The sequence below is a fragment of the Anastrepha ludens genome, chromosome 3, assembly GCF_028408465.1.
Source record: "Anastrepha ludens isolate Willacy chromosome 3, idAnaLude1.1, whole genome shotgun sequence".
Taxonomy (NCBI): domain Eukaryota; kingdom Metazoa; phylum Arthropoda; class Insecta; order Diptera; family Tephritidae; genus Anastrepha; species Anastrepha ludens.
Window position 1 is genome coordinate 104209938 of NC_071499.1, and position 17605 is coordinate 104227542.

Consider the following 17605-nt stretch of genomic DNA (forward strand, 5'->3'; position numbering starts at 1 on the left):
GTTGACCAGATCAATACCATCAAATTCCGGCTATAAAAATTCGTTAATCATCTCTCGATAGCGCAATCCATTCACCGTAACTGTTGCTCCAGCTTCATTTTCGAAAAGTATGGTCCAATGACTCCGCCGGACCATAAACCGCACCAAACACGTCACACGTTGAGGATAGAGAGGCTTTTCAACAATAACTCTTGGATTTTCTGAGCCAGATCCGCAAATCTGGCTTGTTGACGAAGCCACCGAGGTGGAAATGGGTCTCATCACTCAAGATGATTTTTCGATGGAGTTCCGGATGATTTTCATGCATTTCAACGACCCAATCAGCAGGTGTATTTAACAAAAATAATTCAGAAAATGTGGCCAAGATGAGACCCTTAACCGGCTCTCAGCGAATGTGAAAGCCATAGCTGAAGGCCAAACCTGATAATCTCTGATCCTGGGTGTTTTTTCCTTATTTCTCTCTTTGCGAGCGAAGAGTTCATTCTTCGGAAATTTGCCACTGGATAATTACTGCTGGAAAAACATGTGTCCAAAATTTAGGTTAGAGTTCTTTCTCTCTGACGACTGAATAATTAAGGTTAAAAAAAATATGCGCCTTTTTCGTTCAACAATCATTACTTTAAATTAGAACGCCTCGGCTAATGTGTCGAAGTTAAAGAGAACAACACATTTCCGAAACTAAAACCATCTTAATTTGAATATGTTCGTAAAGGTCCATTATGTCAAATCGAGGCCGTTCACGGCAATTGAACACAACAACCAGATGGTATCTTATTTGTCTGTAGGATTAATAGGACCAGGCGACCAAAATGCCAGAAAGTGATCCCATTGAGCTTCAAACGAATACCTTTCGGAATTTCGTCTCAATAAACCAAGACGGACTCATCTGGGAACCTTATGACTTCCTTCCTAAGTTCCCTCATTCCTTTTTACCTCATTTCGAATCGATGTTTATTCTTAAAAATTATTGCTTGCATTTATTTATTAAAGGAACGTACAATTGGAATGAGATTTGATAAAAAATCGCAGGGAATAATTTACCAAATTATGGCATTCTAAAAATTATTTTGAATGTACATACATATTTTATAAAAGTATGTTTAGAAAAAAAAAAAAATCAAAAACAATGAACAACTTCTGCAACTACGGTTCGCATGCTTCCATTCAGACATACTCCAAACGTAACCTCTAAGCATTGCGCACACCACGCACCAACTTGTCGGCCTTCTTTAAAGTGATGAAGTTATTCAATTGCTTGACGCGTAACTTGGACCAAAGCATATAATTGGATAGGCTTAAAATCTGTGCGGCATGCAGTGCTGCTGCTTCAGGATACAACACAGTCGGGCAGCCCAAGCCCGAAGGCACATTCAAGCTCGACCAAACATCCACTTGCAAGTTTTCCGGCTTCAAGGGTGGGCAATTAATAACAGGGTAAGTGGTGCTTCCAGACAATACCGGCCCCAAGCCATTCGAACGACCCGCTACCGCAATGAAGACCAAACTATTTATGACACTTTCGTATTCGCGCATAATGCGCAATGTCTCTTCGGGTCCTTTGTGTGCCGAGGTGACACGCAGTTCGGTGTTGACTCCCAATTGCTTGCAGTATGTGGAGATCTTCTCGCAATGCGCGGTATCGGAAGCGCTGCCCATTAGTATGACGACAAGATGATCTTTGGCCGGCACAATGTCTTTCAGCTGTTCACTGACCCAAGTGAAATTCCGCTTTACTGTATCCAGATCGCTGGCAGTTACTGTAGCAAGATTGCGGTAAACCTGTTTGTCTACCATCAGACGCTTATCACCGGACGGCCAAAGACGCCACGAATCGGAGTCGATAATGTCGGCGAGCACGATGTTACCTGTTAATAAGTAAAATAAGTAAAAATAATTAAATGTCAATGACAAAAGAAAAAAATAATTACGAAAGAATATACAGAAAAATACAAATCAAAATAAGAAAGAAAATAAAATAAAATTAAATTAAATCAAATTTTAAAAAGTAAATTAAAAACAAAATTAAAAATGCATAAAATACAAAAGTAAAAATAAGCAACTAAATAATAATAATTAATATTTTATTTTAAAATACAAAAAAATATAAAATAAAATACAAAAAAATAATATATAAAAAATAAAATAACAAAGAACAAACACAAAAAAATAAGCAAGGATAATATATATGCACATACCGCCGTTTAAAATGTAAAAATTTAAATAAAAAACAAAACAATGAATGAATACAAAATAAAATAATATAGGCAAAACAAAAATTAATTAATTAAATGAAATGGTAAAAAGTAAAAAAAAAAAATAAAAAGAAGTACATACATATAAAAGAATAAAACATTAAAACAATTAATAATTAAATTAAGTAACATGAAATGATGCTCTGATTGGTTTGCCACCACTTGATGTTTTCTTCTAAGGAAAGGCCTTGCAGGTCATCTGCAGGCTGAAACACAATGGGAACTGGTAAGGCCCCTGTCCGGCATTGGAAAACAGAGAAGGTATGGACGTCGATCCAACGATTCTCTCCATGCCCCTTGACTCCAGAGGCTCAGTTGTGGTCAAACTCAGAAAATGAGCCCGGCAAACACTGTTTTCGCATTTTTACGGATGGCTCCAGGACCGAACATGGCTCCGGCTCTGGGGTCTACGTGGAATCCAGCGGGACAAAACTGCACTTTGCGCTTGGAATGCATGCTTCTGTGTTTCAAACGGAGGTGTATGCAGTTCAAGAAGCGATGAACTTTGTTGTAGAAAACCGATGGAAAGGCAGATCTATACATATGTGTCTGCAGCGACAGCCAAGCTGCGCTTATGGCCATAGACAGCCTCCCAACCACATTAGGGGTAGTCAAGTCCTGTAAATCCAGGCTGAACTATGTCGGTAGACATAACAGCCTGATGCTAACATGCGTCCCGGGACACGGGGGTATCGGGAGTAAGGAGACCTCTCACTCCTTAGCTAAGAAGGGCTCTGAGGCCAACTTCTTTGGCCCAGAGCCCGTCTTGCCACTCCCTTCTGCGGCCTATCACAGCCACGGTTAGCAAATGGGTAACTACCACCACCACAGGCGGGCGCCGTAGCCGAATGGGTTGGTGCGTGACTACCATTCGGATTTCAGAGAGAGAACGTTGGTTCGAATCTCGGTGAAAGACCAAACCCTTCTGTCATTAAGCAGAGGGGAGTGCAGACGGCTGGTTGGACTGATGACGGGCCACTTTCTGTGGGCGAAGCACATGGAAAGCTTGGGCATCTCAGACAGTGTACTCTGCCTAGCGTGTGAAGAGGATGAGACGGCGGATCACTTCCTGTGTGTCTGCCCCGCCTTCGCTCGAATCAGGTTTGAGGTCTTTGGCACTGATGTGTTAAGAGCGACCATCTTGGCTCCTTGGCACCACAGGATCTACTCAGATTTCTTCGGAGATCGGGTAGAATTAAAGAAAATTAAAAGGCTATCCAAGTATAGCACAATGGACTTAATTCATGTCAGAGTGCTGCACTTGCTAGTTGTCCCGACAAAAAAAAAACATGAAATGAACACCTTAAAAAAACATACATGGAAAATTAAATATAAATAAATGAATAAATAAAAAATTAAATATAAATAAATAAAAAATAAAATAACACAGATAAAATAAAAATTAAATCCCATAAAATAAACAAAAAATTTAAAAGACAAAATGAAATGATAAAAAGTAAAACAAAGTAAAATAAAATCTATAAAGAAAATCAAAAAAAGCAAACTATAAGAAACAAAATAAAATAAATAAAAAATATAAAGTAAAATGAAGAAATAAATAAAATAACATAGACAAAAAAAAAAACAAAAATTATAAATACATACATATATTATATGTATATGTCGTTTATAATATAAAAATAAAAGAAAAACGAAAAAAATGAAATTTGTACGTTTATTGCCTTCTAAAAGGCGAACTATAAAATAAAATAAGAAACGAAAATATATGAAACAATATAAAAAATGAAATTAATTAAATTAAGCAGCATGAAATGATGAGTAATAAATAAAAACAGATTATGAAAAAAGTAAAAATAAATAAAGGAATGAATAAAAAATAAAATAACGTAGACAAAATAAAAAATAAATACAATAAAATAAGCAAACAAATATAAAATGAAATAAGAAAGTAAATTGAATTAAATTAAATGAAATGTTAAAAAGTAAAGTAAAATAATATCTATTGTATAAAAAGGATAAAATCCAATAGAAAAAAAAAAGAAACCAAATAAAATAAATAAAAATAATGAATATTTTATTTTAAAATACAAAAAATAAATTGAAAATTATAATAATGAAAAATAGGATAAAAAAATAAGTGAAATAACATAGGACCAAAAAATGTTCAACAAAAAAGTGAGCATATATTGACATCTACATAGAATGCAAAAAAAAAATAATAATAAAAAAATTATCTGTACATATGTACATATATTGCCTGTTAGAAGGCAAACTTTAAAATAAAATAAAAACAAAAAAAAAATTATAAGAAAATGCAAAAAGAAATAAAAAATATATAAATAAATACAAAATAACATAGATAAAATAAAAATTTAATACCATAAAATAAGCAAGAAAATATAAAGCAAAATAAGAAATAAAATTAAGTTAAATTAAAAGATAAAAAATAAAATAAAACAAAATCTATAAAAAATTAAAAAGCATAATATGCCAAAAAAAAAAACAAAATACATAAAAATATAAGCAAAATATAAAACAAAATAAGAAATGAAAGAAAATAAAATTAAATGAAATGAAATGATAAAAACTAAAATAAAATAAAATAAAATCTATAAAAGAATAAAATACCATAGAAAAGATGAGAAATAAAATAAAATAAATAATAATAATATGCAAAAACACAATAAAATAATGTAAAAAATGAATTCATATTAAATTAGTTAAAAAATTTTTTTTAAGAAAGTTGTACTTATAGTTAAAACAGCAAATATCTAAGCAATGGCTGCCTTGGGTGAACTTAAAACATTACCTTCAGTATCAATGCCAAACTCCACTTTCATGTCAATCAGTGCACAATTTCTCGTAGCCCAGGCCTTTTCCAAAATTTCAAAAACTATTACAGTGGTGCGCTTCATAATGTCCAACTCATCCTGGCCTTTTGGAGAATAAACAAATTTAATATCAAAAATTAATTAACATTCATAAACACTTAATACCTTCACATACCTATTAACACGCCATTAAAATTAAATTTTGCCGAGATAATTTGCTCATCAGACCACTGGGGGTCATGGTTGGCATCATCTTTGAAGAAGGTCTCCTGCTTGGGCGGTGAAAATCTGCAACGAAAAGGGAGAAATTTTAAATTATTAATAGAAATTGGAAGACATTTCTAATAAAACTTGGAAGCTGCTATACGATTTCCTTGAAAGCTCACAATTTTTTTTTTTTGCAAGTCAGTAAATATTTACTCAAAAGCAACTAAAATTTCTAAAGTTTTTATTTGTATGTATATATATGTACCTATGTACAAGTGTAATATATATTGTTTTTGAAATTTATTTTGTATTTTTGTAAATAACAGTCGCTTCATATTTACATACAAATATATCTTGTTATTTTGTGGGCGCGTTGGGGTCACTCTGAGAGGGCACAATAATAAGATTACGATGACGGCAGACTTAGTTAAAATGAAATAAAAATACATTTCAAAGTCAGTTATTGAACAATATTATATTATATAGTATAAACCATATATGTATATGTGTATGTACATACATCGAAATTCGCAATCTGAGGTCTTTGTACTGACTGTTATCTGTTTGCTTCTGAAATATGGTTGGCAACTAAACGAATTGAAACGTGTTTATGCTTGGCAGCAGCTTCATGAGACCCAAACGCGACGAGTTTGGCAATAATATTGAGATTAAAAGTGTGTTAAAAATAGTTTTTTTATTTAAGTCGTTCGTTTTAAAGAAAATAAATATTTTTTTTATCATTTGCTGGAAAAACAGTAGAACTAAAAATTTGTATATCTTCTTTCCCACAACAGTCGAGTTTACTGTAACTTAGGTCTAACACTTCAGCAGCATTTCTTCTACAGCTTATGGCAAATGTTTCATGTTGTTACATACTTAGAGTTATCCTTCTAGCAGCAATACCAAAAGGCTATGCCGAACGTTCACACGATAGTCGGTTCTTCGTAACCGGAACAACTCGGATTTATATCCGGCCAAGGACTGTCACTTCAGCAGCATTACCCAAATATTTTATTTATATTATATAAATATTTTTGGGGAATGTTTATGCTGCCACAACAAGAACAATCACTATCGTCGGTATTTATGCTTTATAACAATAACAACAACAACTTTATATACTTTATACCGATGCCGCAAAAACCGTAATTTAGACATCAAGACTTTTATATCCAAGAGATTCGGTGGCTCCTAAAACACTCAGGCTAAAAAGTCCATCGTATTTAGAGCTCTGGAAAGAGGGTAGATAGACACGGAGGAAAGTATCAGAGAAAGAAATAAAGGTAGTTAGACCTGTGAGAATTTTCCAGATTCTTTGGCAAATCTGTAAATATCCTCCAGTTTTAGAGAACGAATATTACTCATTCTCACGACATTGAAACCAAAAAATCGTAGCCTTGCTCTAGCAATGGTAGGGCACTCACAGAAAAAGCCTCCTCCAAGCAAGACAGGCACATTGTTGACCCAATGGATTGTGTCCTGTAAGAATAACGATCATCAACCGAACCTATTCTAAGTTTTAAAAGAAAGTTCGGGCTTGTCACAAAACACTTTGCAGTTCTGCAGCGCTCTAGAATGGACCATCGCCCTTTATGTAAATTGCATACGTAATGCTGATCCAATTCATGATTCCTGCGAAACTGATTCCGATTATTGGCTTTGGCCCTTGCGGGGGAACACCCGATCCACGGTTGGCCAATTCATCGGCAATTTTGTTTCCTTGAACATCGGAGCGTCCTGGAACCCATATAAGTACAAGCCTGTTCTGTCTAGCGACAGAATTAAACTTCTTATTACATTCTTGAACAATCTTTGAGGCTTGCTTCGCGTTCTCCAGGACCCTCAGTGAAGCCTGACTTTCACTGAAAACTCCAATCTGTTTCCGACTCCATCTCCTCTCTATTATCCATTCGGCTACTTTCAGGATGGCAAATATTTCCGTTTGGAAAACAGTTGCCATGTCCCCCATAGCATTGTGATACTTCCCCGCTCAGATATAATACATTTGTCCAGCGTTTTTTCCTATCCTCGAAGCAGTTCTGATATGACTTTTTGGTATGTCCTTGAGCTCCCTCAGCGATTCGGTTCTTATTTCCTCAATCGTCGCAAAACGACGTCCTTTCATGGGTCTCTTCAATCTTGGGAACAGAAAAAAGTGGAAGGGGGCAAATCTGGTGAATACGGTAGCTGGAGTATGATAACAGTGTTGTTTTTGGCCGAATAATCTCTCAGAACCAAAGACGAGTGAGCAAGTGCATTATCATAACGCAAAAGCCATATTTTTTTACAAATCCGTGCGTTTTTTTCGTATTGCTTCAGGCAAACGATGTATAACTTCAAGGTAATACTCATTATCCACCGTACGACCTTGTGGTAAGAACTCCTGATGCACTACGACGTGGTAATTGAAGAAAACACTGCACAAAAACTTGACATTCGATCGAAATTGACGTGCTTTTTTTGTTCTTGGCTCTCCTGGATTCTTCCATTGGGACGATTGGGCTTTGGTTTCGAAGTCATAACCATCTACCTATGATTCGTCACTCCTTTCATGGAGTCATTCAACAATTCCTGAACAATACTCATGAGACGTTGTTTTTGGTGAAAGTTCAAGAATTTTGGAACGAACTTCATTGCTGCATGCACAAAATTTCCGAAAATATTGCATGGCATGAGCCAACCGATAGGCCAACAACCTCAGCATTTTTTCTAATTGTGACTCAACGATTCTCCATAATTATAATTTTCTTCACTTTCGCAAAATTTTCATCGGTTGCTGTTGTGCTGGGACGCCGAAAGCGAACGTCGTCAATCACATCTTCCCGAACTTCTGCCAAAAGCTTGTATCACTTGTAATTTTTGACTCTGAGTACTCTAACCGTATCCCCTGTCAACATTTCAAGTGTTTTTGCGCACTTAATTCCATTTTTTACACAAATGCAATTTCTTTGATCTATTTTTTCGATAGCAGAAAATCGCCGAACACGTGAATCTCTTGTTTTATTTATGCCTCTCACAAACAAACTAAGCAACCTATATTGCTAAAACTGTGAACATATCTTCGAGAAAATATTAATCGAAAGCCAAATGTACGTAGCCCGCGAAATTTGAAACCTTCACCTTATTTTTTGAACAAACCTCGAATGTATGTATGTTGGACGGCTATACCCGAACTTCTCCTCTAATATGTAGCGAGTGCCTTGATGTTGTTCCACAAATGGAGTGACTTACAATTTTTTATCACACACGAAAGGTAAGATAAAGAAAGATAGATGGTTTTCCTCTCAGAAACTATTTTTTTGTAGCAAAAATACACTCGGAAGTTCGTGCTTGTCGCTATAAGAAAAAATTCTATTGTGATGTTTCAAGTTACATAATAGTGGGCATTGCACTCAGCAGGCATGTCTCAATTCACTCAATCACTGCGACCACCATAGAACTTTTTATCGGTTTATCGGTATTTCTCCTTGCACTTAAGGGGGTATTCTAGTCTAGAAATTTGAAAAAATCGAAAAAATCTTTTTTTCAAAATTCGATAGTTTAAGTATTCAAAAATATTTCCCTAAAAATATCCCGCGACAGCTAGACTGGTTTGAGCGGACGGCGAACTTTAAACGTGTTTTTCTTGAAACTACTTCTTTCGATACGGTCGACACGATATCTCAAGTTCTAATCAACCGATTTGCTTGAAGTTTATCATGAATATTCTTTAAATACATCTCTATCGGATGAAGCACGAAAAACTGGAAATTTCAATTTTCGAGAAAGCTTAAAAATGAGGGAAAAATCGAGCTTAATTTTTGAGTAGCCGCCATTTTATGAAAAAAAAAAAATGTTTCCCCTTTTTTCTGCGTCATACGATAATGACATTCATATTAATTAAGAATTTGTCATCGGTTTTCTTTTTCATATGACCACAAGGGTAGAAATCGTGACGACGAGGACACTGCCTTTTGTTTTCCCCTTCTACTTCAAGGACGCATAATTCCATGAAATTTTTTTTTCATTTTCTGTGCTCTTATTATATAAATAAATAAATAATAAAAAAAATGGATAATAAAAATATCAATAGCTTTTTTTTCATTCACCGCCAAAAAATGCTCGAAGTTCGGGCCTTTAGACTAGAATACCCCCTTAACGCTGAAGAATATATGTTCATATGCATGTATTATGAGTGGCACTAACGCAAGAAAGTATGTTTAACAAAACAAAAATTAATTCAAGTTGAAGTGGTAGTATTCCCTTCCGCACACCAGCTCCTCACACGCATGATATGCATTTAATTTTTCATGAAATTCACAAAAAATATCCTCTTCATCAAACTTACCTATACCCCTCCGGCACACCGACATTACGCTTTAGGAATGAACCGGTCGCCAAACGTCTGGTGACCCACTCGATCGGTATCATTTCGCATTTCTTAGCGATGAAGGCGTTGGCCGCGCACTCTTTAACGTAGGCCGTATTCACACCTTAACAAAATGTAAAAAATATCCAGAAATTAATTGCGGAATTAGTTTTGCACTCAATTTAGGTTTGCCTACCCGCTTCATTCAGAATACCAAACACCAAACCATTGGTGGTGTTGGAAATCTCCGCCTTGCCTTGCAGATCGTGCGCTTTCACACCGTCACCAGCTGTTATGCGATCTTTACTCAGCAACAGGCATAATCCTGGTTCTTCGGGCAGATCGTAAACCTGTTTCGTCTTACCCTCGATAATAACTTTGCCCAATTTGTAGCCCCCAACTGCAGTAAAAAAAGAAATTTCCTTCATTATTTGTATTATTTTAATAAATAAGTTTTTCTTTACACTCACTAGTAGCCATTTTATTGTGTGTTATTTGTTGCAGCGATTGTCGCACGTGTTCCGCTAATTTTAATATTTAATAAAAGCCAACACAAAACACCGAAAACATCGATCGTCCGTAGCGTACTGAGTGCGGCAGATGGTTGTGGCTCTCTTAAAAGCTGGATTGACAGTTCTTCGTTGAAAACAAGTGTGTTTGTTTGCTTTCATCATTTAACATACATACATACAGAAAGATAAGAAATATTACGATCTCTTTTTTTCTCTCTTTCTCTCTTTTACAGTGTGTCGGAATTGATGAAAAATAAAAAACTTTTTTATTAATCTATTACTAATTTGCTGCAAGTCATAATCAAAAAAAAAAAAAAATTATATCGGGTGTTTTTAAAGGAGCTTGAAAATTAAAAATGATAATAAAAAACAAATATTGTTGGAAGGTATTTTTTTATTATAGTCTGTTAGATAATTTCATGGCGTTTATTTTTTGGATATGACATTCGACATAGTATGTCCGCCGCGGCTACGAGTTGCATGGTCCATTCGATTAGTCCAATGTTTTACCATGTTTTCCAATAAATCTGGCCTAATGGCGTCAATGGTGGTTTGAATATTGGCATAAACCAATGACTTAATATAGCCCCTTAGAAAGTAATCCAGTGACATTAGATCGCACAAACGAGGGGGCCAGTAAACAAGACTACTTCTGGAAGGAAAGTTGTCACAAAATTGATTTTGCAATAAATCGATTGTTAAGTGCGCGTATGGCAAGTTTCGCCATCTTGTTGGAACCAAATGCCGTCGATGTTAGCTGATTAATTTTTAGAAACAAAAATTCAGTCAACATGCTCGTTAGCGCTTTCTATTCACCGTAAACGCAACTCCTTCCTCATTTTGAGAGAAATAACGATGATGCCGCCAGTACTTTATGAACTTCGCGAACAGATTTATTTCCTTCAAAGTAAAAAGCGTCGTTCTGGCGTTAAATTCACGATGACTTGCCAAGCCTTACTGAACAGAAATGTCAACACAGTTGGCCATTCTCAGCTGTCAAACCATGGTAATCGATATCAATAGTTCTCATGCAGCTAAAAAACTCAAGCTCTTCTTTTATGCTGTGTAGAAAATGTAGGGCAATATTTATTAGAAGCCCCTCACTTGATGCAAATATGTCTTTACTAGCCAGATTGATGGTATGATCGTGAGATTGCCAAAATAGTGGCGTTATATTTTATTCAGCAATTAAACGAATATAAATAGGTTTGGTGCAGATGATAGGAAGTTCGTGCGGCAGCCAAAACGTGAGCATTCGACCCCAAGTGCGTACCACCAATCATAAGGCACGAGGCACCAGGCTCCAAAATGGTGTGGGACTGCTTTTAGTGGAACAGTGACGGACGAATTCATCGTGTTGAAGATACTATAGATGCGGCCAAGTCTGTTCAGATGCCAAGTCTGTTCAGATGCGTCAAAATGTGATTTGGAAATTGCGACAAGATAATGAACCGCAACATACTTCTCGTGTTGCAAAAAAGTTTAGCGAAGACAATTCAATTACGGTTCTCCGAAGGACCACATATGACAACGGTAGAAGCACACGCATTCTTGCCTTCGTTTCTAAAACTCACTACAGTTGTACCACTTAGCTCTTCAACACACCTCCCGCTGCACTTGCGCGCCTCTGAACTCCTGTAAATAAAAACTTTTAAATGCAATTTATTTATAAATATTCTAACATAATTTACTAATCCGAGGCTTTTTTAATCTTTTCATTGGGGGGGATTTTTAAGTGGCGGGTCCCAAACCCAGCGCACAACCAGCTATCCTGGAATGTTTCGCCTTCTCACGTTAGCTCACTCCCGAACGGGTGTTCGGAAGCTATCCAGAGGATGTGCGTAAGCGGTTATAGCGCCAATTAAGAAGAAGAAGAACATAATTTATTAACTGTGGCATATGCATGGTGACAAACGAGTGCTGCCTGTAGCAGAAAGACAGCTTCAAATGACCGACTATAACCAGAATCAGGACATGATCGATCTAAATAATGAAAAGCATTATTAATTTGCAAAATAATTTGTTATCATTATAATACTTACTAGAATGTTTCGAATTAAATAAACGGTTTTCAACGAATATGAATAAAGCAACGTGTCAAAATGGAAACAGTGTTGCCGACCATATAATTTGCACCAAAAGTTTAGTTTTTACTACAATTCAAAAGTTTTTTTTCGTGAAACATGTACGTTTTTTTATAAAGAAGCAACACGTTATCAAATAAGGAAGCCGATTTGTCAAGAGGGAGCGAGAAAGCTGCTTACTAACCTTCTATAATTGAATAATAACGCAAGCCCACACGATCCCACCAGCTTTTTGCTAACCGATACTCAGGTTAAGGCTCTCTCATGATATTCGCCACTGTCACAAACTTGTCCTCCTACCGTTTTTCAAACACTTTTCTCACGAGAATCTGAATTCAAGCTACAATTTAACTTTTATTACATATAAACATTTCTTGTTTTCCCTCTTGTTATTTATTTAAATTTATTCATTTTGCTATTAAAAAAATCATTGTACTGGCTAATTGAGCAGCTTGCACTGATATGAGATATTGCACATACTCGTACATTACTACACATACATGCACACATTTGCGCATTTTTATGTAGGAGATTGAACAATCCAGATACGACTACGTTCTCACCGAACCAAATCAAGTATTGAACTCAGATGTAGATGCATCTTATATATTTGTGTGAATACTTTTGAAGTCAAGACGAACTACGTCAACACAATGTTTTTCATATATTAATAATATTTATGTTTACAACATTAGAATCAATTGTGTTTAAAGGTAAACAAATATGGCGATTTGTATAGCTGGGTGAATTTGTGGTGCGCATGGCAGCAGTAAGTCCAAAGCCTAATCACAAGGGCATACATTTTTATTTTTTTTATTTTATTACTATTGCAATCTAGTTAACAAAACTAATAAGCAATTCATTTTACATATATTTAATTAAATTAAAACATCTCAAGTAAAGACAAAATTTTATGAAAAGAGGTCATACGGTTTCGTCCTTTTTAATCTTCTCGTGAGGTCATCAGTTACAAGTAGTTTGGCTGCTTCATCATTGATGTGCTGCTGAAGTCTCTCTTTATGTTTATTTGCGAATTTTTTTATGATATCCGTAATGGTGTCTATCCTTAAGATCCTTATGTAGATTGCAATTACGAATGTACCACGGCGCACTAACGATGTCGCGTAATACTTTATTTTGGAATCGTTGAATGATGTTTTTGTTGCTTTCACTGTATGTCATATGACTACACTAGTTTCAGTATTTGGTTGTATAAAAGTATTTTGTTATAAATAGAGAGTTTAGAATTTCGGCCTAACAGCCAATACATTTTCTTGTATTTAAGAATTAACTCCGTGTTTTTTCTTGACATGTGCTTTCCATCTCAGCTTAGCATCTAAGGTCATTCCTAGATATTTTGCCGTATTTGCATGCGGTATTGCCGTATTATTGATAAATATTGGTTTATAATTTATATTTCTATTAGTGAAGTCAACATGCACAGACTTGGTTTCGTTTAACTTGACACGCCATTTTTTGGTCCAATTTTGAATTGCATTTACTGATGCTTGTAACTTCTGAATTGCTTCTAAGTGTTTTTCATCAGTTGCTATTGTAATACTGCAGTATCATCGGCAAATGTTGAAGTTGTTGTATTGCTGCATGTGGGTGTATCGTTAGTATACAAGAGATACAAAACTGGCCCGAGGACACTGCTTTGCGGGACACTTGCATTAATATCTTTCAGTTCTGAATAGACATCTGCTTGATTTATTCTAAAGTATCTGCTCGTTAAGTAGGATTTTAAAATGTTTGAGTACTGGATTGGTAGAACTGCTTGAAGTTTATGGATTAGTCCCTCATACCATACTTTATCGAAAGCTTGCGGTACATCCAGGAATACCGCAGAACAGATTTGTTTTTCTTCCAGTGATTTTTCAATTACATGAGTAATGCGGTGCACTTGATCAATCGTTGAGTGCTCATTTCGAAAACCAAATTGATGGTTTGGTACAAGGCATTTTGCATCTAACAATGGTTTTAATCTTTTTAGCAAGATTTTTTCAAAAAGCTTAGATAAAATTGGTAACAACGATATTGGTCGGTATGCTGTCACATCATGTGGTGGCTTTCCTGGTTTTGGAAGCATAATAACTTCCGCTATTTTCCATTGTTGCGGTAGGGCATAAAATAGGAACGGTTGACTTTTAGCATAAATCTGTAGCAAATGACACAAATTGGAAATTTGCACTAGTAAAAAGTGATCAGGCTGGAGGAATCATCGGCCCATATTTCTTCAAAGACGAGGCTGACCCCAATGCAACAGTGAATGGCGAACGATATTGCGCCATGATAAACGACATTTTGATGCCGAAAATTGGTGCCTGTAATCTCCACAACATTTAGTTCCAACAAGACGGCCCGTGTCATACAGCCCCCGAAACTATGGATTTACTGCATCGTCGTTTCGGTGAGAAATTTATCTCTCCTCTCGGACCAGTGGATTGGTCACCAATATCGTGTGATATCACCCCTTTGGATTTTTATTTGTGGGGGTATGTAAAGTGTAAATGCTTTGTGGATAAACCAGCTTCGATTGAGGCATTGAGGCAACAGTACCACAGTTATTCACGAGATATTGACCGAAGTCCTCCAGCGAGTCATTCAAAATTGGTGTTTACGGATGGCCGAATTACGGCGCAGTTACAACCAACATTTGAAAGGAATTATCTTTCAAAATTAAATGTCATGAATGATTCTACACAAAAATAATAAAGATTGCCCAATCAATTTGAATTTTCGTTGTTTTATGCCAATTTAAAATCCGGTACCTATAAATTTATCACCCTTAATATGGCAGTATTATTTATTTATGAAGCCAATGAATATAATAAATTCATAGAGGCTATGTATACGTATTTGAAGTTTAAAAGGCATTAAAAAAAGTACAATTAAACAATCTTTTGAACCAGAAAAATCTATCTCAATAAATTTAAAGATTTTATTAAACTCGATAATAGGAGCAATTCGAGCTTAAGGAGATTTTGAGAGACCAAACTGGGAAAGACTCCGAACTACGAAGACCTCTGGCCCGTATATTAAAGAAATTCTTCTCAAAAAGCATGGGACAGTCAACAATACCACGCATCAAATCGAAAATGAAAGACAAAAATAGGACTATTCTCCTGTTCTGCAATGATTTCAAGCTAATCAATACGCAGGATCCGAGATGCGTAAATTACGCAATGCGAAATGTAAGAATCACGGCGAATCTGTGCAAGGTGGTAGCATTCGAGCAACAACATTTTTTAAATTAGAACTGTCAAGTGAAAGAGCATAGGAAAATGGAACGAATGACAAATAGATAAAATTAGTTTGTCGCGCATCACAACACAACAACAACTTTCCATCTTTCGCCCGTTTTACTAACATTTCTAAATGAAAGGCGCGTTGAAGAAAAATAAATCAACTACTCTAATCAAACCACCTTCTAAAGATACGCCTTGGTAAGAATATTTTCTGGATTCGTTCAATTGTAGCAGCATGGCACCTACTCTGTGGGCAAAAAGTAAGGGAAATTTGGTTGTAAAATGAAAAATCTTTATTTATTCTTGTAAATCAATTTCATCCCCTTCAAAATAAGCCCCTCTCGATGAAATACACTTATGCCAACGATTTTTCCAATCCCCGAAACATGCCAAATAGTCCATTTCCGGTATAGCCATCAGCACCTTCTTCGATTCACCTTTTATCTCCTCAATCGACTCGAAACGCGTTCCCCGGAGTGGTCTCTTGAGTTTTGGGAATAGCCAGAAGTTACACGGAGCCAAATCAAGCAAATACGGTGGTTGCGGAACGATATGCGTGGAATTTTTGGCGAAATGGTCACGAAGAACGAAGGCAGTGTGAGACGGTGCATTATCGTGATGCAAAAACCAAGAGTTGTTGGCCCATAATTATGGTCTTTTTAGACGAATTGCTTCTCGTAAACGACGCATAACGCTCGAATAATATTCCTTATTAACAGTTTGGCCAGGTGGAAGGAATTCATAGTACACCACACCACGAAAATCGAAAAAAAACTGTCATCATGACCTTTATTTTTGAACGACTTTGACGTGCTCTTTTCGGTCTGGCCTCGAATTTAGCACGATATTCGCTTGATTGGTCGGTTGTTTCAGGGTCGTAAGCATAAATCCAAGTCTCATCTCCCATAATGATGCATTTGAGCTTGTCCTGATAGTCTGAAAGCATTGTTTCACACACATCAACGCGACGACTTTTTTCCAAGAAATTGAGAGTTTTCGGTACCAAACGAGATTTGACTTTTCGTAGGCCCAAATGGTCTTTCAAAATGGTTTTCACAGATCCATCTGATATTCCGATCATATCAGTAAGGTCTTTAACAGTCAACCGATGATTTTTGAGCACTAACTCCTTCACTTTATTGACGTGTTGGTCATCTGTTGACGTCGATGGTCGTCCGAAGCGCTCCAAGTGATCAACACGTTCTCGACCCTCTTTGAAGTCTTTGTACCACTTATAAACATTTTTCTGCGACATGGTCGAATCACCAAATGCCTTCTGCAGCATGCTAAACGTTTCCGCAGCCGGAATTTCATTCCGCAAACCAAATTTGATGGCACTTCTCTGCTCAATCAAATCAGACATTGTAAAAATCGAAAAATGCACTCTTGGTCGTTTGGTAAACACAAGCGTAAATATATTACTGATAATGACATTCACATGAAAGTTGGCCCAGATGTTATTAATAGTGCTGCCAACTCATGAAAAAAATAACTAGAGCGAAATTTTAATCCCGCGAAGTTTGACAAATAAATTCACCTTACTTTTTGCCCACAGTATATAATGCGGAGACCAAATGAAGGATGCATACTCAAGTTCGGAACGTACAAATGGCGTATACAAAAGCATCAGCGTATATGGATCGGAGAAATCGGCATTATGACGCCTAACAAAAACAAGCATGGTGTAAGATTTAATAGAAATAAAATTTGTATGACTAGCAAAAGTAAGCCTCGAATCAAATATTACACACAAGTCTTTATTTTCACTTACCCGTGATAGGGGCGTGCTAGATATGACATTGACGCATCTAGAAAAGTGAATTTGAAAGCACTTACTTCTGTTCAGCGATTGGCGATTATAGATGCACCAGTTACTAAAATTATCTAAATCACCCATCGCAGAAGGGACCTTACAGAGAAGAATAATGTTGAGTACTTTCTTTTTAAATGTCCGGGTTTGGCAGCTAGACGATTAAGATCACTGGGTGTTACTTTCTTCGAAGCTCTGGGAAAGCCTGCACCAACCTAAATCCCATCGACCTTTTCCGTTACAACAACAGCTCTGGTTGGCTCTAATTATCTGCCCGTCGGAAGTCTCAATATGGTATCAAAATGGCGCTTAAGTGCTACTTGCTGCTACTTCACCCATTTCAGCTACCTAC

The 17605-nt window shown here is 36.2% G+C and overlaps 1 protein-coding gene and 1 long non-coding RNA gene across 3 annotated transcripts; both read right to left on the bottom strand.

Moving 5' to 3' along the window:
* Positions 1 to 964: 964 nt before the first annotated feature.
* LOC128858667 (bifunctional phosphoribosylaminoimidazole carboxylase/phosphoribosylaminoimidazole succinocarboxamide synthetase) lies at positions 965 to 10206 on the bottom strand. Its single transcript, XM_054095116.1, has 6 exons — positions 10070 to 10206; positions 9796 to 9999; positions 9579 to 9723; positions 5220 to 5332; positions 5023 to 5148; positions 965 to 1865 (listed from the first exon to the last, which is right to left on the bottom strand). Exons 1-6 carry the CDS (start codon positions 10077 to 10079, stop codon positions 1189 to 1191), a joined length of 1275 nt encoding a protein of 424 aa, XP_053951091.1. The 5' UTR covers positions 10080 to 10206; the 3' UTR covers positions 965 to 1188.
* Positions 10207 to 11032: 826 nt separating this feature from the next.
* LOC128858672 (uncharacterized) lies at positions 11033 to 12830 on the bottom strand. 2 transcript variants are annotated; one of them, XR_008454047.1, is made up of 4 exons: positions 12154 to 12830; positions 11803 to 12094; positions 11574 to 11746; positions 11033 to 11495 (listed from the first exon to the last, which is right to left on the bottom strand). It is a non-coding gene; the product is annotated as an uncharacterized LOC128858672 (long non-coding RNA). The 2 variants fall into 2 exon arrangements; XR_008454046.1 differs by having other exon boundaries at positions 11033 to 11746.
* Positions 12831 to 17605: the final 4775 nt, after the last annotated feature.

Excerpts from the sequence above, each read along its gene's own strand:
- LOC128858667 (XM_054095116.1), bottom strand. Across the intron at positions 9,724-9,795 it reads TGGTATTCTGAATGAAGCGG|GTGTGAATACGGCCTACGTT; the intron begins GTAGGCAAACCT and ends CATTTTGTTAAG. Across the intron at positions 5,149-5,219 it reads TTTTAATGGCGTGTTAATAG|GCCAGGATGAGTTGGACATT; the intron begins GTATGTGAAGGT and ends ATTCTCCAAAAG.